This window comes from Aquarana catesbeiana, linkage group LG03, assembly GCF_042186555.1.
Source record: "Aquarana catesbeiana isolate 2022-GZ linkage group LG03, ASM4218655v1, whole genome shotgun sequence".
NCBI classification, from domain to species: Eukaryota; Metazoa; Chordata; class Amphibia; order Anura; family Ranidae; genus Aquarana; species Aquarana catesbeiana.
Genome location: NC_133326.1, coordinates 694,664,126 through 694,684,316, shown reverse-complemented (window position 1 = coordinate 694,684,316; position 20,191 = coordinate 694,664,126). Strand labels below are relative to the sequence as shown.

The 20,191-nt window shown below is 43.9% G+C and overlaps 1 protein-coding gene across 1 annotated transcript; it reads left to right on the top strand.

Annotated features, from left to right (window-relative positions):
- The first annotated feature begins 18,336 nt into the window (after window positions 1-18,336).
- Window positions 18,337-19,107, top strand: LOC141134244 (olfactory receptor 5A2-like). The gene has a single exon (XM_073623821.1). The coding sequence runs from the start codon at window positions 18,337-18,339 to the stop codon at window positions 19,105-19,107; it is 771 nt and encodes a 256-aa protein (XP_073479922.1).
- The last annotated feature ends 1,084 nt before the right edge of the window (window positions 19,108-20,191 follow it).

Sequence of the window (20,191 nt, the reverse complement as noted above, 5' to 3'; positions counted from 1 at the left end):
AAATTCATATTTTTTTAATTTTCCTTGCACATAATTGAGTATTCTTTGCAAAGTGAAACTTCCCCACCTTCACTAAGCTACGGGGCAAATTTTCCTGCAAAGTACAACTTTTATTGCAAAGTCCACAACTTATTAGCCTTTAACAAATCAACCCCAGAGAGTATGAATCTATAGGTATAGACATACAGTGGGGACGGAAAGTATTCAGACCCCCTTAAATTTTTCACTCTTTGTTATATTGCAGCCATTTGCTAAAATCATTTACATTCATTTTTTTCCTCATTAATGTACACACAGCACCCCATATTGACAGAAAAACACAGAATTGTTGAAATTTTTGCAGATTTATTAAAAAAGAAAAACTGAAATATCACATGGTCCTAAGTATTCAGACCCTTTGCTCAGTATTTAGTAGAAGCACCCTTTTGATCTAATAAAGCCATGAGTTTTTTTGGGAACGATGCAACAAGTTTTTCACACCTGGATTTGGGGATCCTCTGCCATTCCTCCTTGCAGATCCTCTCCATTTTTAGGTCTCTCCAGAGATGCTCAATTGGGTTTAAGTCAGGGCTCTGGCTGGGCCACTCAAGAGCAGTCACGGAATTGTTGTGTAGCCACTCCTTCGTTATTTTAGCTGTGTGCTTAGGGTCATTGTCTTGTTGGAAGGTAAACCTTCGGCCCAGTCTGAGGTCCTGAGCACTCTGGAGAAGGTTTTCATCCAGGATATCCCTGTACTTGGCCGCATTCATCTTTCTCTCGATTGCAACCAGTCGTCCTGTCCCTGCAACTGAAAAACACCAGCACAGCATGATGCTTCCACCACCATGCTTCACTGTTGGGATTGTATTGAACAGGTGATGAGCAGTGCCTGGTTTTCTCCACACATACCGCTTAGAATTAAGGCCAGAAAGTTCTATCTTGGTCTCATCAGACCAGAGAATCTTATTTCTCACCATCTTGGAGTCCTTCAGGTGTTTTTTAGCAAACTCCATATGGGCTTTCATGTGTCTTGCACTGAGGAGAGGCTTCCGTCGGGCCACTGTGCCATAAAGGCCCGACTGGTGGAGGGCTGCAGTGATGGTTGACTTTCTACAACTTTCTCCCATCACCGAACCGCATCTCTGGAGCTCAGCCACAGTGATCTTTGGGTTCTTCTTTACCTCTCTCACCAAGGCTCTTCTCCCCCGATAGCTTAGTTTGGCCGGACGGCCAGTTCTAGGAAGGGTTCTGGTCATCCCAAACATCTTACATTTAAGGATTATGGAGGCCACTGTGCTCTTAGGAACCTTAAGTGCAGCAGAATTTTTTTTGTAACCTTGGCCAGATCTGTGCCTTGCCACAATTCTGTCTCTAAGGTCTTCCAGCAGTTCCTTTGACCTCATGATTCTCATTTGCTCTGATATGCACTGTGAGCTGTAAGGTTTTATATAGACAGGTGTGTGGCTTTCCTAATCAAGTCCAATCAGTATAATCAAACACAGCTGGACTCAAATGAAGGTGTAGAACCATCTCAAGGATGATCAGAAGAAATGCACAGCACCTGAGTTAAATATATGAGTGTCACAGCAAAGGGTCTGAATACTTAGGATCATGTGATATTTCTGTTTTACCTTTTTAATAAATCTGCAAAAATGTCAATAATTCTGTGTTTTTCTGTCAATATGGGGTGCTGTGTGTACATTAATGAGGGAAAAAAATGAACTTAAATGATTTTAGCAAATGGCTGCAATATAACAAAGAGTGAAAAATTTAAGGGGGTCTGAATACTTTCCGCCCCCACTGTATATACATATATACAACATATATATGGCGAGGTGGACACAAAGGAATCAAAAAAACTCCACAGAACCAGTGCAAAGCACAGTAAACCTTGTTACAATTAAATAACTGCTTGCAAGGTATGAGCACCAAAAGTAACAGGCATTAAACATTAATTTTAATAATCCTCACACCAAAGAAATGTGAAGAGTAAACATATCACTTGACAGTTTAGTGAAATAAATGTTCTTTTTTTTCTGCTTGATGAAGTGGACGTGAAGCACAAAAAAAGGACCTTTTTTGGTTTATTCATATTTATTGTGTTAACACATATAGATTGGCACTTTATATGATAGTCATAGTGTTGGTATATTTATTTTGGACATCACTGCTTGGTCTGAGTATTACACTGTGGTTGATAAACATTAACCCCTTGCTTACTGGGCACTTATGCCCCCTTCCTGCCTAGACCAATTTTTAGCTTTCAGTGCTGTTGCACTTTGAATGACAAGTGCGCGGTCATGCAACACTGTATGTGATATTTTTATCATTTTTTTCACACAAATATAGCTTTCTTTTGGTGATATTTAACCGCCCCTGGGTTTATAAAGAAACAAAAACAAAAGCAAACATTGTGAAACAAACAAAAAGTTTTTCATATTTTGTTATAAAATTTTTCTCATTCACTGATGGGCACTTATGGGCTCTTATAGGTTGCACTGATGGGCACTGATGTGGCAGCACTGATGTGCACTGATCAGAAGGCACTGATGAGGCTGTACTGATGGTTGGCATTGATGGGCACTGATAGTTGGCACTGATATGTGGCACTGATGGGCACTGATAGTTACTGGTAGGCGGCACTGGTAGGCGGCACTGATAGGCAGCACTGATAAGTGACACTGATGATGAGGCACTGATAGGTGGCACTGGTGGGCACTAAGGGGACCAATGTCCCTCTAACAGTAGCTGGCTAACGGCTTTCTTCTTTTCTTCACGCTGACAGCGTGAGGAAAAAAAAGCTGATAACCGGTTTCTGTTTACTTCCGTGATCAGCTGTCATTGGCTGACAGCTGATCACATGGCAAAGGGACTGCTGTGATTGGCCCTTTACCCCGATCTATGATCAACAGAGTCCCAAGTACTCAGGGATCACAGAGCGTGCCGATCATGTGCCCCCTGGGGCAGCGCAAGAATTAGAGGAAGTTCATGTACGCCCTCCCGGCAAAAGGAAGCCCGTGCTATAGCTGTCTTTCGGCTATAGTTCGGGCACCAAGTGGTTAATAGAATTGTGGCACTGCTACTGAATCTAGTACACATGATACATCACTTATAAATTATTTTTATTATTATATGTTATGATATTGTATTCTAGTTATTATTATTAGTAGCAATATTATATTAAGTATTTTTAGTGAGTCAGAGTCATGCACAGTAAACCATGATATGAGAAGAAATCCAACCACTGGATATCTCCAAATGTACATACAGTATCACACAAAAGTGAGTACACCCCTCACATTTTTGTAAATATTTTATTCTATCTTTTCATGTGACAACACTGAAGAAATGACACTTTGCTACAATGTAAAGTAGTGAGTGTACAGCTTGTATAACAGTGTGAATTTGCTGTCCCCTCAAAATAACTTAACACACAGCTGTTAATGCTAGCAACAAAAGTGAGTACACCCCTAAGTGAAAATGTCCAAATTGGGCACAATTAGCCCTCTCCGGTGTCATGTGACTCGTTAGTGTTACAAGGTCTCAGGTGTGAATGGGGAGCAGGTGTGTTAAATTTGGTGTTATCGCTCTCACTCTCTCATACTGGTCACTGGAAGTTCAACATGGCACCTCATGGCAAAGAACTCTCTGAGGATCTGAAAAAAAGAATTGTTGCTCTACATAAAGATGGCCTAGGCTATAAGAAGATTGCTGAGACCCTGAAACTGAGCTGCAGCATGGTGGCCAAGACCATACAGCAGTTTAACAGGACAGGTTTGCAGGCTTTCTTGTGCATTATCTTTAGAAGAGGCTTCCTTCTGGGATGACAGCCATGCAGACCAATTTGGTGCAGTGTACGGCATATGGTCTGAGAACTGACAGGCTGACCCCCCCACCCCTTCAACCTCTGCAGCAATGCTGGCAGCACTCATACGTCTATTTCCCAAAGACAACCTCTGGATATGACACTGAGCATGTGCACTCAACGTGCACTCATGTTGTGTGCACATGCTCAGTGTCATATCCAGACGTTGAAGGGGTGGGGGGGGTCAGCCTGTCAGTTCTCAGACCATATGCCGTACACTGCATCAAATTGGTCTGCATGGCTGTCATCCCAGAAGGAAGCCTGTTCTAAAGATGATGCACAAGAAAGCCCACAAACAGTTTGCTGAAGACAAGCAAACCAAGGACATGGACTACCGGAACCATGTCCTGTGGTCTTATGAGACCAAGATAAACTTATTTTGTTCAGATGGTGTCAAGCGTGTGTGGCGGCAACCAGGTGAGGACTACAAAGACAAGTGTGTCTTGCTTACAGTCAAGTATGGTGGTGGGAGTGTCATGGTCTGGGGCTGCATGAGTGCTGCCGGCACTGGGGAGCGACAGTTCATTGAGGGAACCATGAATGCCAACATGTACTGTGACATACTGAAGCAGAGCATGATCTCCTCTCTTCAGAGACTGGGCTGCAGGGCAGTATTCCAACATGATAACTACCTCAAACACACCTCCAAGACGGCCACCGCCTTGCTAAAGAAGCTAAGGGTAAAGGTGATGGACTGGCCAAGCATGTCTCTAGACCTATTGAACATCTGAGGGGCATCCTCAAATGGAAGGTGGAGGAGCACAAGGTCTATAACATCCACCAGCTTTGTGATGTCGTCATGGAGGAGTGGAAGAGGACTCCAGTGGCAACCTGTGAAGCTCTGGTGAACCCCTTGCCCTAGAGGGTGAAGACAGTGCTGGAAAATAATGGTGGCCACACAAAATATTGACACTTTGGGCTCAATTTTGACATTTTCACTTAGGGGTGTACTCACTTTTGTTGCCAGCGGTTTAGACATTAATGGCTGTGTGTTGAGTTACTTTGAGGGGACAGCAAATTTACACTGTTATACAAGCTGTACACTCACTACTTTACATTGTAGCAAAGTGTCATTTCTTCAGTGTTGTCACATGAAAAGATATAATAAAATATTTACAAAAATGTGTGGGGTGTACTCATTTGTGAGATACTGTGCATGTTTTTTAATATAAAGCAAGTATGCATATTCATTCATTTGAGGGAAATATTTTAGCAACTTTGGCACCTATGATAGTGAAAAAAGCAAGCTAAAATGCAAATACACACGAAGGTTATTTTTTTATATACAGTACTTACCAAATCTTATATGTCCTTAAAAATACTGAAATTTATTTTGTCATTCGAAATAGGAAGAGAGATATTTTTAAATAAACTAACATAGACCTGGTTACAAAAGTTGCAATTTCCCCAGTCACAAAGAAAATTGGCTCTGGTTATTACACGTGTTTAAAACATGTATGGATATAAAAGAATGATTATCGGAATGGATGAACTTAAACAGTGAATAGCTTACAGTGTAAGAAAAGGCATGTGAACAACATACTGTACATTTTACCAAAAAGGAAATTATCATTAAAGCAAAATATAATATATTGGGAGAATTTCCACCAAAAAAAAAGAAGTTCAGCATAAGCTGACATCCTCATTTCAAATCCTCATTTTTATTTCTCCCCAACTATTCATATTCATGAACAATTCATTTTGAAAAAAAGTCACAAAACTGGTAAAATGCATTCCTTTTTCTGATGATATCTCTTGATACTGATACATAATGGTTAATATGCTTCCATGAAAATGTGTTTTTACCAAGAACATGAGCCTATTTATAAAGTGGTAAAAATGTATCAAAAAATATCTTATTCCATAGAGAAGCTGTGAAGAATCTCAAGAGTTTGATGATGAAATTCCACCAGGAAAGGGCAATCTATTGTTGTGTTGGAAATTACAATGGCTTTTAGATTCCATTTCATTCTTTTTTTTATTATAGGGGAACTATTTCTATTTTAATATTTTAACATTTTTTATTTTAGATAACAGGACATTTTTTTTAACTTTTATTCTTGTACTGTAAGAATTTTGTAAACACACTCCAGCAAAGTTGTGATGTTTTTAAGACCCTTTTCACACTGTGCCGCCACCGACGTCATAGGTAAAACGGTGCTTTTTTTTAGTGCCGCTTTACCGTCATTTTAGTGGCGCTATTCCGCTAGCGGGGCGATTTTAACCCCCAGCTAGTGGCCAAAAAGGGGTTAAACCTGCCCGCAAAATGCCGCCGGAGAGTCGTTTTGCCGGCGGTATCACAGCGCTGCCCCATTGATTTCAATGGGAAGGAGTGGTGGAGGAACTCCAAAGAAGCTGCTGATAGGACTTTTTTTGATGCCCTGCCAGCGCACCGCTTCACACTGGAGTGAATGGAGCAGCAGTTTTAGAGCGGTTTGCAGGTGCTATTTTTAACACTATAGTGCCTGCAAAATGCTCCAGTGTGAAAGGGGTCTTAATCCTGTGGCGAAAAAGATTCTACCTACAAGAAGAAAACAAACTTAAAGTGGATGTAAACCCACTCTAATCAATAATAAAGTACTGCCATAGTGCTGAACTATAAGGATGTACATGCCTCCTGCATGTATCCGTACCTGTCAAATGTCTCCCCTTTCTCTATTTGGAGCCCCCAAAAACTCTGGATTCAGTGGGCGGGACTTTTATCTGGCCTAGGTGGGTGGAGTCATGGAGCCAGCAGACTCCCACCCACCTCTACACTCCCATTGACCAGAGCGTGCACAGGAGAGGCAGAGCGTGTTCTGGGTAAAAGCAGAGCGCGCTCACGGCCCCCTATCACTTCTGCACACATGAATGTCCAGTGACAGTCGGGGATGATCGGTGCGGCGAGCATAGCTGTGAGCATTGATCTCCCTGCATGGCTTTTCATCATCTGCTTTTCCTCTCCCTCCTGCGGCTTTCACCTGAAAAGCCATGCAGGGAGATCGCTGCTCACAGCTGTCCCCGCCGCACCGATCATCCCCGACTGTCCTCCGTGTCTTCCCACCTCCTCCAGTGCCCGTGTTCTCCTCCACCCCCCCTTCTTCTTCTCTGGTCCCCCACCATGTCCTCATCTGCCCGCTTTGTCCTCCTCTTCCACCCCCCCTCAGGGGGGGCACGGGGAATCTGTCAGGATGGAGAGTGGAGAAAGGGGCCAGTATGTCATTTACCGAATGGGACACAGTCAGCGTTCATTGACGATCGCTCCTGTGTCCTGTGATAACTGAGCAGAGCAACCTGTGTGTTACTCTGCTTCTTTTTATGAATGGAGAGGAGCCTCTGTCTCCTCTCCATTCATCTTCAATGCAGAGAAAAGGACTGGGGAATCTGTGTCCTCTGTCCCTTTCTCTGTCTCAGATGGGAGATGTCAGGGGTCTCTATTCTGATATAAAAAACAAATAAATAAATATAACAAAATAAAACTGTAAAAAAAAAAGGTAAAAAAATAAAATTGTAAATAAAAATAAAAAAACTATTGACACCACAACCACCCCCATACCGACATGGTCCAGAGCCCCAAGACCACTGACACCAATCACTGACACCGACCACAGTTCTACTGACACTGACCACAGCCCTACTGACACCGTCCACTGCCCTACTGACACCGACTACTGCTCTACTGACACCGTCCACTGCCTTACTGACACCGTCCACTGCCCTACTGACACTGACCACTGACACTGACCACTGCCCTACTGACACCGACCACTGACACTGACCACTGCCCTACTGACACCGACCACTGACACTGACCACTGCCCTACTGCCACCGACCACTGACACGACCACTGCCCTACTGACACCGACCACTGACAACGACCACTGCCCTACTGACACCGACCGCTGACACTGATCACTGCCCTACTGACACTGACCCCTGACACTGACCACTGCCCTACTGACACCGACCACTGACACCGACCACTGCCCTACTGACACCGACCACTGACACCGACCACTGCCCTACTGACACCGACCGCTGACACTGATCACTGCCCTACTGACACTGACCCCTGACACTGACCACTGCCCTACTGACACCGACCACTGACACCGACCACTGCCCTACTGACACCGACCACTGCCCTACTGACACCATCCACTGCCTTACTGACACCGTCCACTGCCCTACTGACACCGACCACTGCCCTACTGACACCGACCACTGACACTGACCACTGCCCTACTGACACTGACCACTGCCCTACTGACACCAACCACTGACACTGACCACTGCCCTACTGACACCGACCACTGCCCTACTGACACTGACCACTGACACTGACCACTGCCCTACTGACACCGACCACTGCCCTACTGACACCGTCCATTGCCCTACTGACACCAACCACTGCCCTACTGACACCGACTACTGACACTGACCACTGCCCTACTGACACCGACCACTGCCCTCCTGACACCAACCACTGCCCTACTGACACCAACCACTGCCCTACTGACACCATCCACTGCCCTACTGACACTGACCACTGCCCTACTGACACTGACCACTGCCCTACTGACACCAACTACTGCTCTACTGACACCGTCCACTGCCTTACTGACACCATCCACTGCCCTACTGACACCGACCACTGCCCTACTGACACCGACCACTGACACTGACCACTGCCCTACTGACACTGACCACTGCCCTACTGACACCGACCATTGACACTGACCACTGCCCTACTGACACCGACCACTGCCCTACTGACACTGACCACTGACACTGACCACTGCCCTACTGACACCGACCACTGCCCTACTGACACCAACCACTGCCCTACTGACACCAACTACTGACACTGACCACTGCCCTACTGACACCGACCACTGCCCTCCTGACACCAACCACTGCCCTACTGACACCAACCACTGCCCTACTGACACCATCCACTGCCCTACTGACACTGACCACTGCCCTACTGACACTGACCACTGCCCTACTGACACCAACTACTGCTCTACTGACACCGTCCACTGCCTTACTGACACCATCCACTGCCCTACTGACACCGACCACTGCCCTACTGACACCGACCACTGACACTGACCACTGCCCTACTGACACCGACCACTGACACTGACCACTGCCCTACTGACACTGACCACTGCCCTACTGATGCGGACCACTGACACGGACCACTGCCCTACTGACACTGACCACTGCCCTACTGACACCGTCCATTGCCCTACTGACACCAACCACTGCCCTACTGACACTGACCACTGACACTGACCACTGCCCTACTGACACCGACCACTGACACTGACCACTGCCCTACTGACACCGACCACTGGCCTCCTGACACCGACCACTGACACCGACCACTGCCCTACTGACACCGATCACTGACACCGACCACTGCCCTACTGGCATCGACTACTGACACCGACCACTGACACCATCCAGTGCCCCACTGATACCATCCATTGCCCCACTGACACCAACCACTGCCCCACTGACACCATCCAATGCCCCACTGACACGTCCACTGCCCTACTGACACTGTCCACTGCCCCATCCCCCCACCCCTTTCCCAAAAGCACTGTGAAAAAATATATATAAAAAATAAAACCCCACCCCATCATTGTTAAAAATAGTACAAAAATAAATTGTAAAAAATTATTAAAAAAATAAATTGTAAAAAATATATTAAAAAAAATGCTGACACTGTCCATTGCTCTACTAACACCATCCACTGGTCCCAAAAAAGCATTTTGAAAAAAAAAAAGTAAAAAATTAAATTGTAAAATAAAATAATAACATTCTGACACTGCCCTACTGACACCATCCTGCACAAACTACCCACCACTGTACACTCCACATTCCTCACCTGCACATACTACCCACCTCCATACACTCTGAACTCCTCTCCTCCACATACTACCCACCTCCATACACTCCAAACTCTTCTCCTGCACATACTACCCACCTCCATACACTCCATACTTCTCTACTGTACATATTACTTACCTCCATACACTCCACACTCCTCTCCTGCACATAGCACCCACCTCCATACACTCCGCACTCCTCTCCTGCACATATTACCAACCTCCATACACTCCACACATCTCTCCTGCAGATACAACCCACTGCCGTTCACTCTGCACTATACATTCCCTATTTAACATTTCCACATTCTGCGCTATGTAAGTCATCTCAGATTGTATTAAACAACATATCACATACAGCCAGGCCTGTTTTTTTTGTTTGATCTGGGCTGGGAGTGGCTCAGGGTAGAAGCTGGGTGATTTACAGGCAGCATTACCAAGACCTCCCTCTTCTTTCCAGAGCTCTCTAGAAGGTTCTGGAAAGAGAGGGGGAGAGGGGATGTGGAGCTGCCTGGGGTATTTTGAGGAGCCCTGACCAATCCCCAACTTGGAATGGGCAGGCCTTCTCAAATACTCAGGGTCAGCCCAGTTTGGGAGAAGTTGTTGGGTGGAGGAGTTGGAGATGGAGTACTGAGGCTGTTGGGGCCTTGGAGGGAGCTCTCCAGTCTGGGGGGTGACCTTGGGCCTGGGTTCAGGTACGGACAGGGCTCTCCAAGAAATTGTGGAGGTGTCCTGGAAAGGAGGCACAGGGAGAGCAAGAGAGGACAGCAGAAGAGAGTACTGCCGGGCAAGTCTCCAGGGAGAGGAACCATCGGTTGCGGCCAAGAGGGCTGGCGAGTGGCATGCACAGGCGGGAGAACTGGGGAGTCACACCTAAAAGGACTGGGAGAGTGCAGTTGGAGATGGGTACAGAACCAGTGGAGAGGACTGTGGTGTCATTTGCAGTGGAGTCGGGCAGCTGCAGCCAGGAGGGCTGGCAGGGCCTGAAGAGGTCTGACTGGGATCAGTAGCCGCATGTGGGACAGCTAGTACCAGAATTTACTATTTTCTTTTTGCTACACCATAGGTGCCTATGGTCCCTGCCTGTAAGGGCATTTGATTTAGGCCTGGCTGAATCAGTTTCAGGCCTACAGTGCTAGCTAGTCTGGAGAATGAAAGCAAGGAAGAGATGTACAGGAAGAGTATGGAGTGATACTCAGATGAGAGGAAGCGATGTACAGGAAGAGTATGGAGAGATACTCAGATGAGAGGAAGCGATGTGCAGAAAGAGTATGGAGCGATACTCAGAAGAGAGAAGGCGATGTGCAGGAAGAGTATGGAGAGATACTCAGAAGAGAGGAAGCGATGTGCAGGAGGAGTATGGAGCGATACTCAGAAGAGAGAAAGCGATGTACAGGAAGAGTATGGAGTGATACTAAGAAGAAAGGAAGCGGTGTACAGGAAGAGTATGGAGCGATACTCAGAAGAGAGGAAGCAATGTACAGGGAGAGTATGGAGCGATACTCAGAAGAGAGAAGGCGATGTGCAGGAAGAGTATGGAGAGATACTCAGAAGATAGGAAGCGATGTGCAGGAAGAGGATGAATCGATACTCAGAAGAGCGGAAGTGATGCACAGGAAGAGTATGGAGCGATACTCAGAAGAGAGGAAGCGATGTGCAGGAGGAGTATGGAGTGATACTCAGAAGAGAGGAAGTGATGTACAGAAGTATAAAGCGATACTCAGAAGAAAGGAAGTGATGTACAGGAGGAGAAATGGAGTGATGTATATACAGGATGTACCTAGAGTCCCATGTTCCAATGTTTGATCACCTGGGCATCTCATGAGTCCCAATCCCTATCCAAGTTCCCCTCAATAAAACAAACAAAAACAAAATGCAAGGACTGCTTTATTGTCTTTGAGGAATGAAAAAGTGTGTGCCTGGCTGACGGACCATTATACTTAGCAGCCTCTATGGGGTACCGCTACACAATTTAAGCCACGCCCACATTTGGCAGCAGCTGTATCATGTCCGCATACTCTCTGACTAACTTCTGTATAATGTGGATGGATATGGGATATGACAGAATGGATATGACAGGATGGATGGATATGATAGGATGGATATGACAGGATGGATGGATATGACAGGATGGATGGATATGAAAGGATGGAGATGTTTGAGTCATGATTAGACAGCTATGATTTGGGTAAAAGGTGGGAATTGGAAGAGACATTGTGGTGCAGGCTGGAGAGGATGACTTCTTTATTTAGCGTGATGTTTGTACAAGAAAGTATAGACTTGGTATGAGCAGTCAGGTGACACGAGTAGGGACTTGGTGGGAGCAGTCAGGTGACACGAGTAGAGACTTAGTGGGAGCAGTCAGGTGACACGGGTAGGGACTTGGTGGGAGCAATCAGGTGACACGAGTAGGAACTTGGTGGGAGCAGTCAGGTGACTCGGGTAGGGATTTGGTAGGAGCAGTCAGGTTATACGAGTAGGGACTTGGTAGGTGCAGTCAGGTGACTCGGGTAGAGACTTGGTGGGATCAGTCAGGTGACATGTGTAGGAACTTGGTAGGAGCAGTCAGGTGACTCGGGTAGAGACTTGGTGGGAGTAGTCAGGTGACACGAGTAGTGACTTGGTGGGAGCAGTCAGGTGACATGTCTAGGAACTTGGTAGAAGCAGTCAGGTCACACGAGTAGGGACTTGGTGGGAGTAGTCAGGTGACACGAGTAGTGACTTGGTGGGAGCAGTCAGGTGACATGTGTAGGGACTTGGTGGGAGCAGTCAGGTGACACAAGTAAAGACTTGGTGGGAGCAGTCAGGTGACACGAATAGGGATTTGGTGGGAGCAGTCAGGTGACACGTGTAAGGACTTGGTAGGAGCAGTCAGGTGACACGAGTAGGAACTTGGTAGGTGCAGTCAGATGACATGGGTAGGCTGTAAGCTTTGAGCTCATTCAGCCTTACTGGGACAAATTATAAAAAATGAGACATCCTCTCCTCCCCCACATAACACATCCTGGTGCTCAAAAGCAATGTTGCAACTGTGATCAGGCGACCTCACACACACTGCACTATAACAATCATCAGATCATTGGATCACTTCTCCTCTGCCCAGCTCTCACTAGATACATCTCCCCTAAATCAAATCACTTGTCTGTGTATCTTCTCTTGGCCGTCCTGTGAGTTCACAGCACTATACATGCATTTCCTCTAGTCACACTGATCTGTGGATCACACCCCATGATGAGAAAAATCCAGTCAAAACACAGGAAAGGCAGCCAATCCTGGGAGAGCTGGAGAAGAAAGAGGGGATGGGAGGGGGAGGGGGATGTAAATTGTGAACTTAGTACACAGAATGTCTCTCAGGCTTGTGCATTAAAGGGGTTGTAAAGGTAAAAGTTTTTCACCTTAATGCATTCTATGCATTAAGGTGAAAAAACATCTGACAATACCGGCCCCCCCAGCCCCCCGTTTTACTTACCTGATCCCTTGAAAGTCCCGCGCTCGCTCCCGACATCCTCTTTGTCGCTCAGCCTGGCCATTGATTGGTCAAAGTGGATGGATTGAAAGCAGAGCAGCCATTGGCTCATGCTGCTGACAATCACATCCAATGACGCGGCGTGCCGGGGGGCAGGGCTGAGTGATACAGTGAGCAGCTATGGCTGGCTGTATCATGGGAACTCGCCCGCAAGTACTCAACACCATGCAAGGGAGCTCGCATGAAAGTGTTGAGTCCTTGCGGGGGGGAGCCAAGACAGCCGCCGAGTGACCCCAGAAGACCAGATTCAGGGCCACTCTGTGCAAAATGAGCTGCACAGTGGAGGTAAGTATAACATGCTTGTTATTTTAAATCACCTGTCACTCACGGCATGGGGAGAAACTGACTTTAATCTCTCTCTCTGTTTTTATCTTACTGAAAAAAGATAAGAGGATTGCTCAGAGCTGGATTAAGTCTTCGTGGCAAGACTGGGCACAGATGACATGAAATCATATACTGTATAAACCTTAATTAATTTTTTTTTCCGGATTTACATCCACTTTAACTAATATAATATGATATTATGTGAAACAATTTGGAAAATGTTGTTTTTTTTAACATATTTTACAGGAAAACTTTATTCCTTTTAAAATATGGTGAGTTTTTTTAAGTTGTAATTTTGTCATATTAATAGGTTATTTCTCACACACAGCATATGAATACTTTTAATTACACCCCAAAACACATTCTGCTACTCCTCCTGAGTATGGCGGTACCACATGTGTGAGACTTTTACTCAACCTGGCCACATACAGAGGCCCAACCTACAAGTAGCACCTCCAGGCATTCTAGAAGCATAAATTACACATCTAATTTCCTGACAACCTATCACACTATTGAAGGCCCTGGAGCACCAGGACAATGAAATTGCCTACAAAATTACCCAATTTTGGAAAGCAAATACCCCAATGTATATTCTATGAGGCATTATGAGTCTATTAAACATGTAATTTTATTCCACAATTTTGAGGAAAATGTGGAAAGAAAATCAAACTCTTATTTTTTTTACAAAAAGTTGTCCATTTATAAGATATGTCTAACATATAGCATGTATAAAGCAAAAATTTCACCCCAAAATACATTCGGCTACTCCTCCTGATTATGGCAATACCACATGTGTGAGACTTTTACACAGCTTGGCCACATACAGAAGTCCAACATTCAGGGAGCACGCTCAGTTGCTCTAGGGACATAAAATTACAAATCAAATTTCCTGACTACCTATTACATTTTTGTGAGGCACTGTAGGGCACTGATAAGCACTGTACTGGCACTGATGTGGCATGGATGAGCACTGATATGGCACGAATGAGGCATGGATGTGGCATGAATGACCGCGGATGTGGCACAGATGAGGCCAGATGAGGCGAGGATGTGGCACAGATGGGCATTGATGAGGCACGAATGAGCACTGATGTGGCACAGATGAGCACGGGTGAGACATTGATGTGGCACCGATGAGGCATGGATGTGGCACAGATGAGGCATGGATGAAGCACAGATTGGCATGAATGAGGCACAGATGGGCATGGATGAGGCACAGATGGGCATGAATGAGGCACAGATGAGGCACAGTTGGGCATGAATGAGGTATGGGTGAGGCACATATGGGCATGAATAAGGCACAGATGGGCATGGTTGAGGCACAGATGGGCATAGATGAGGCACAGATGGGCATGAATGAGGCACAGATGAGGCATTGATGAGGCACCTATGGGCATGAATGAGGCACAGATGGGCATGCATGAGGCACATATTGGCATGAATGAGGCACAGATGGGCATGGGTGAGGCACAGATGAGGCACATATAGACATGAATAGGGCACAGATGGGCATGAATGAGGCATATATGGGCATGAATGAGGCACATATGAGCATGAATGAGGCACATATGGGCATGAATGGGGCACAGATGGGCATGAATGAGGCACAGATGGCCATGAATAAGGCACATATGATGCATGAATGAGGCACATGTGGGTTTGAATGGGGCACAGATGGGCATTAATGAGGCACATATGGGCATGAATGAGGCACAGATGAGCATGAATGAGGCACACATAAGGCATGAATGAGGCACCGATGGGCACAGATCAGACATGGATGAGACATGGGTGAGTGCTGCTGCGGTCATCCCATCAATATGATACTTCATAGTATATAAAGTGGGTGCAGCGCTATAAATTCAAAGCGATTCAAGAAAAAAGTGAACAGTTATGAATATTAATATATAAACAATAAGTGTCCATCATAAATAAATCAAACAGTCCATCTTGATAATGAGACACTGATAATCACCATGTGAGTGTATAGTGAACACAAAAGGTCAAAATAGTCCCCCGAATGATGGAAGCAAATCATGAATATTGGGCATAAAAATGGTTGATGCTATATAGGCTTTATAAGTCTGGTGGCAACCGTGCCAATCAGGAGAAAATCCAAAAATGGAAATAAAATTGTATAAACAATCTTGGTGACCTTCTCCTGGGTTTGATGCAACAGATAAAGATGTGCAGATACCAACACCCATATGAAATGGAGGCTTACCGAAAAGTTGGGACCCAAAACAGCGTATGCTGTATGAGTCAGAAAAGCTTAAAAGTTGCCCCCTGGCGGATGATGGGGAGATCCTAATGGTACACTGGAGTCCTAGGGATGCCTCACCGGGGTGTCTTTTCTGTGTAGAGGTTAGAGACGTCTGTCAGCTTCGTGCTGTTTTGGTCGCAGGCCACATCTGCCTGTTATAGACGTGCGCACACAGGCTGCCACCTGCAGCCTTAGATTCCAAGACCTCTTGTCTCTTTCTCCTGGAGCCTTCTCCTACTGGGACCCTCCCGACCTCCCAGGCCAGACTTCCTGTCTGCCGGGCGGAGCTGTCTCCAAATCTGAGCCCCATACTAAAGGGCAGCATTGTTATCCTAATACAAGAACACAGGTCCTCTCCTCCATAACATTGGGGTGTTTACATTACACCCACAGGTGTAATAGGATACCTGCCATCAGCAGGTATCCTACCTGCTGATGGCAGAGAAGGTCCATCACAACCCCCAGGGAGCCATCCAGTTTAGTCAGTTTAATGTCCCTAATTTTCTTCAGTGTGCTTCCCGAAAAAGTCACTTCACATTTCTGAAACCTTTTTTTATATTTCCATATTGTACCGTTAGATTGTATTGGTGTAGAAGGAGATAAAAATTAGCCTAGTAAAAATGAGCAAAACTGTTTGAGAACCCATTTTATTTTCATTACACTTTTATGAAATGTCCACTACAATTTCACAACAGAATAATGAGGATAAGTATGATAATAATATGAAATAATAACAATAATAATATCTAATAATTTATAAATCCTAACGTTGCCCCCAAAAAATAACAGCTACAAAAGCTCAATTTCTGTTGCATCACAGTTAAAGTTTTTTAAACATTATAAATAAAAAAAATAATTTCATATGTATGTTTAATACCTAATTAATTTCTTTATTCCTTAGATCATTACCATCACATTTTTATCTTTAGAGAGGATAATAATAAAAATGTGCATCATTTACGCAACAGATGATAAACTCCCAACAGACCACGCAACCTCAATAAAGCTATTGCTTACAATTGATAAGCAATGATAAAAGCAGCCAGTGCAATATTAGTACTTATTTTAGTTTTTGTAGCATGAAACTGTTTAACAAATCATTTTGTTGGCTTGTTGATAAAGCACTGTAATTTGTATTGTTTTAGCTACTAATTACTGTTCACACTGTGAATATATTTGTTGATAGATGTGTAAGATAAAGAATATTTTGATTTTCATAACAGAAAGCTGAACACATGCATTTTGAGACATTTTCTTTCTTTTTTTTCCCCCAATATTGCCATTGTTAATAGCTATATATTTGTTCAGTGATAATTTTATTTGCATTACTCTTGATTGATACTTGTTTTTAATTCATACCTTACATTTCACAATACAGCCCACCATACTTGTCTTTTTTTTTGTGCTATTGTCCATTCGTTGACCATGCAAATGTCTTAAATGTATTGAGATTGATGGGAATAGTGTAGCTGGGAGGTCTTGTATACCAAAAAACCCAGAACACAAAAAGGGCAGCACAATCCCCAAAAATACAATTAGAAAAAAGAATAAAGACTCCCTAAAACTTCCAGTTGGGAAGAAACAGGGAAATAGGGGATTTTAAAGTGGCACAAAAAATATAACAATCAAAAAACAAAAGGTAATGAATAATAAAATACACAATGTTTATTTAAACAATGTTAAAATCAACGGACAGATGTCTAAAAGCATAAAATACACACTACCAGGCTGGTTACACATACGACAAGGTTTTTAAAGATAACTAAAGGTAATGGGATTGACGCATTTCGCTCCATGTGGGCTTCTTCAGGATTCACTCTGAGTGTGTAAGTATTATGCTGGTTAAACAATACAAGCAATACATTATAATAACAACATATGTCAATTAATTCCTACAAAAAGAAAAAAAGTAAACAAGAGGTAAGTTATTGTATAGCAAAAAAGGGAATGTTCCCCCCCCGTGTGGGATTTTTTAGCAGCAAAAAGGTGGAAAAATACTACATGTGAGCAATACATAACATATAGCAATACATACCCTGTTTCCCCGAAAATAAGACCTAGCGTGATTGTCGGTGATGGCTGCAATATAAGCCCTACCCCCCAAATAAGCCCTAGTTAAAGTCCTTGTAGGTCTTATTTTCAGGGTAGGACTTATTTTTGGGGAAACAGGGTAGGGCTTATTTGGGGGGTAGGGCTTATATTGCAGCCATCACCGACAATCACGCTAGGTCTTATTTTCGGGGAAACAGGGTAACAGATGGGGACACACCATGTATTATTGAGATTTATATTTATGTGTAATAAAAGTACTATTGTTGCATTTCAGGATTTTTCCAAGATATGACTAATATATCTTATGTTTTCCTCCTTGGATTTCCAAATATCCATTGCTATAGTATTCTACTCTTTGCATTCTTGCTTGTGGTCTATTGTTTTACCATATGTGGTAATTTTATTATTATTATTTTAGTTTCCATTAGCAAAAATCTTCATTTACCAATGTATTTCTTCATCACACAAGTGTCCCTGCTGGACATTCTTATGAGTAGCGATATTGTTCCTAACCTTCTTTACATTGTGCTTAATGAAGGTGGCACCATGCACTTGGTTGCCTGCATATCACAGTTTTATGTGTTTGCTAACTCAGAGTCTACAGAGTGTCTCATTTTGACAATAATGTCCTATGACCGGTTTGTGGCTGTATGCAACCCTCTGCGATATAACTCCATCATTAATAAAAGCTTCTGTCTTGTATCTGTCCTTGCAGCTTGGATATTGAGTTTTTTAATGGTGGGGATGAATGCAGCAGCAACCTTTAAATTAGAATTTTGTGGCTCGGACATTGTAGACCACTTCTTTTGTGATTTTACCCCTATTCTTGATATTTCTTGTTCAGATGTTTCAGTGCTTCAAAGTCAGACAATCCTAATCTGTATAATTGTTATCATCTGCCCATTTATACTGATCACAATTTCTTATTTTTGCATTATCAGCGCCATTCTCAAAATTCAGTCTAACACGGGGAGACAGAAAGCATTCTCTACCTGTAGCTCCCACTTGACAGTTGTATGCATATTTTTTGGGACTTTGTTTTTCGTTTATATGGTTCCAACTAGAGGTGACTTATTGGCAACAAGTAAGATATTATCCCTGCTCTACACTGTAGTTATTCCACTGCTTAATCCATTCATATATAGTTTGCGGAACCAAGACTTCAAGAAAGCCTTTAATGTATTAAAACATAATGCACAAGAAAAAATATACACATAAAATGACGTATGCCCCGTACACATGAGCGGAATTTCCATCAGAAAAAACTTGAATGGTTTTTCCAACGGAATTCCGCTCAAGCTTGGCTTGCATACACACGGTCACTCAAAAGTTCTCTGAACTTTTGACCGCCAAGAACCCGACGACATACAACACTACGACGAGCCGAGAAAATGAAGTTCAATGCCTCCGAGCATGCGTCGAATTGTTTCCGAGCATGCATCATTTTTTGCGCGTCGGAATTGCATACAGACGATCGCATTTTCGGATAGGAACTTTTTCCGACCGAAAAATAGAGAACTTGCTCTCAATCTTTTGCTGGCTGGAATTTGGCCAAAAAAAATCCGATGGAGCATACACACGGTTGCATTTTTGACCAAAAGCTCTCATCGGTCTTTTGCTGTCTGAATTTCCAATCATGTGGACGGGGCATTAGTAGAATAACTTTCTTATAATTCCACAGTTATTTTGCTGCCTGTCCTCAATTTTTTTTTCGGTCCTCCAAAGACCTCCTGCTCACTAGCTCCCTTGTCAACACATTCCATGCTCGCCTCTAGGACTTCACCCAAGCTTCTCCCATCCTTTGGAACTCCGTACCCCAATCTGTCTGACTATCTCTGAATCTATCCATCTTTAGACGATCTCTGAAAACCCTTCTCTTTATAATAAATAATAAACTTATCCTGCTTCAAACTAATACACTGTGTTTTTACTTTCTCCATCAGCTCATCCCCCATAGTTATTACCTTTTGTATCACTTGACCCTCCCTCTGTAAGCTCTAATGAGCAGGGCCCTCTGATTCCTCTTGTACCAAATTGTGATGTAAATGTACTGTCTGCCTTCATTTTTTAAAGCATTGTGCACACAGTTGGCGCTATATAGATCCTGTATAATAATAGTAATAATAATAATAATAACAACAATAATAATAATAATAACGTATTTTATTTTATTAAATAGCCCTACCTATAAAAGATTGTTTAAGTGTGTAATATGACACTTCCGTTTATTAATAGGGAGTCTACAATTAATACGTTCCTCCATTCTACTGAAATTAGCAGCATTTTAACCACTTCAGCCCCG

Excerpts from the sequence above, each read along its gene's own strand:
- LOC141134244 (XM_073623821.1), top strand. The coding sequence starts at position 18,337 with ATGTATTTCTTCATCACACAAGTGTCCCTGCTGGACATTCTTATGAGT.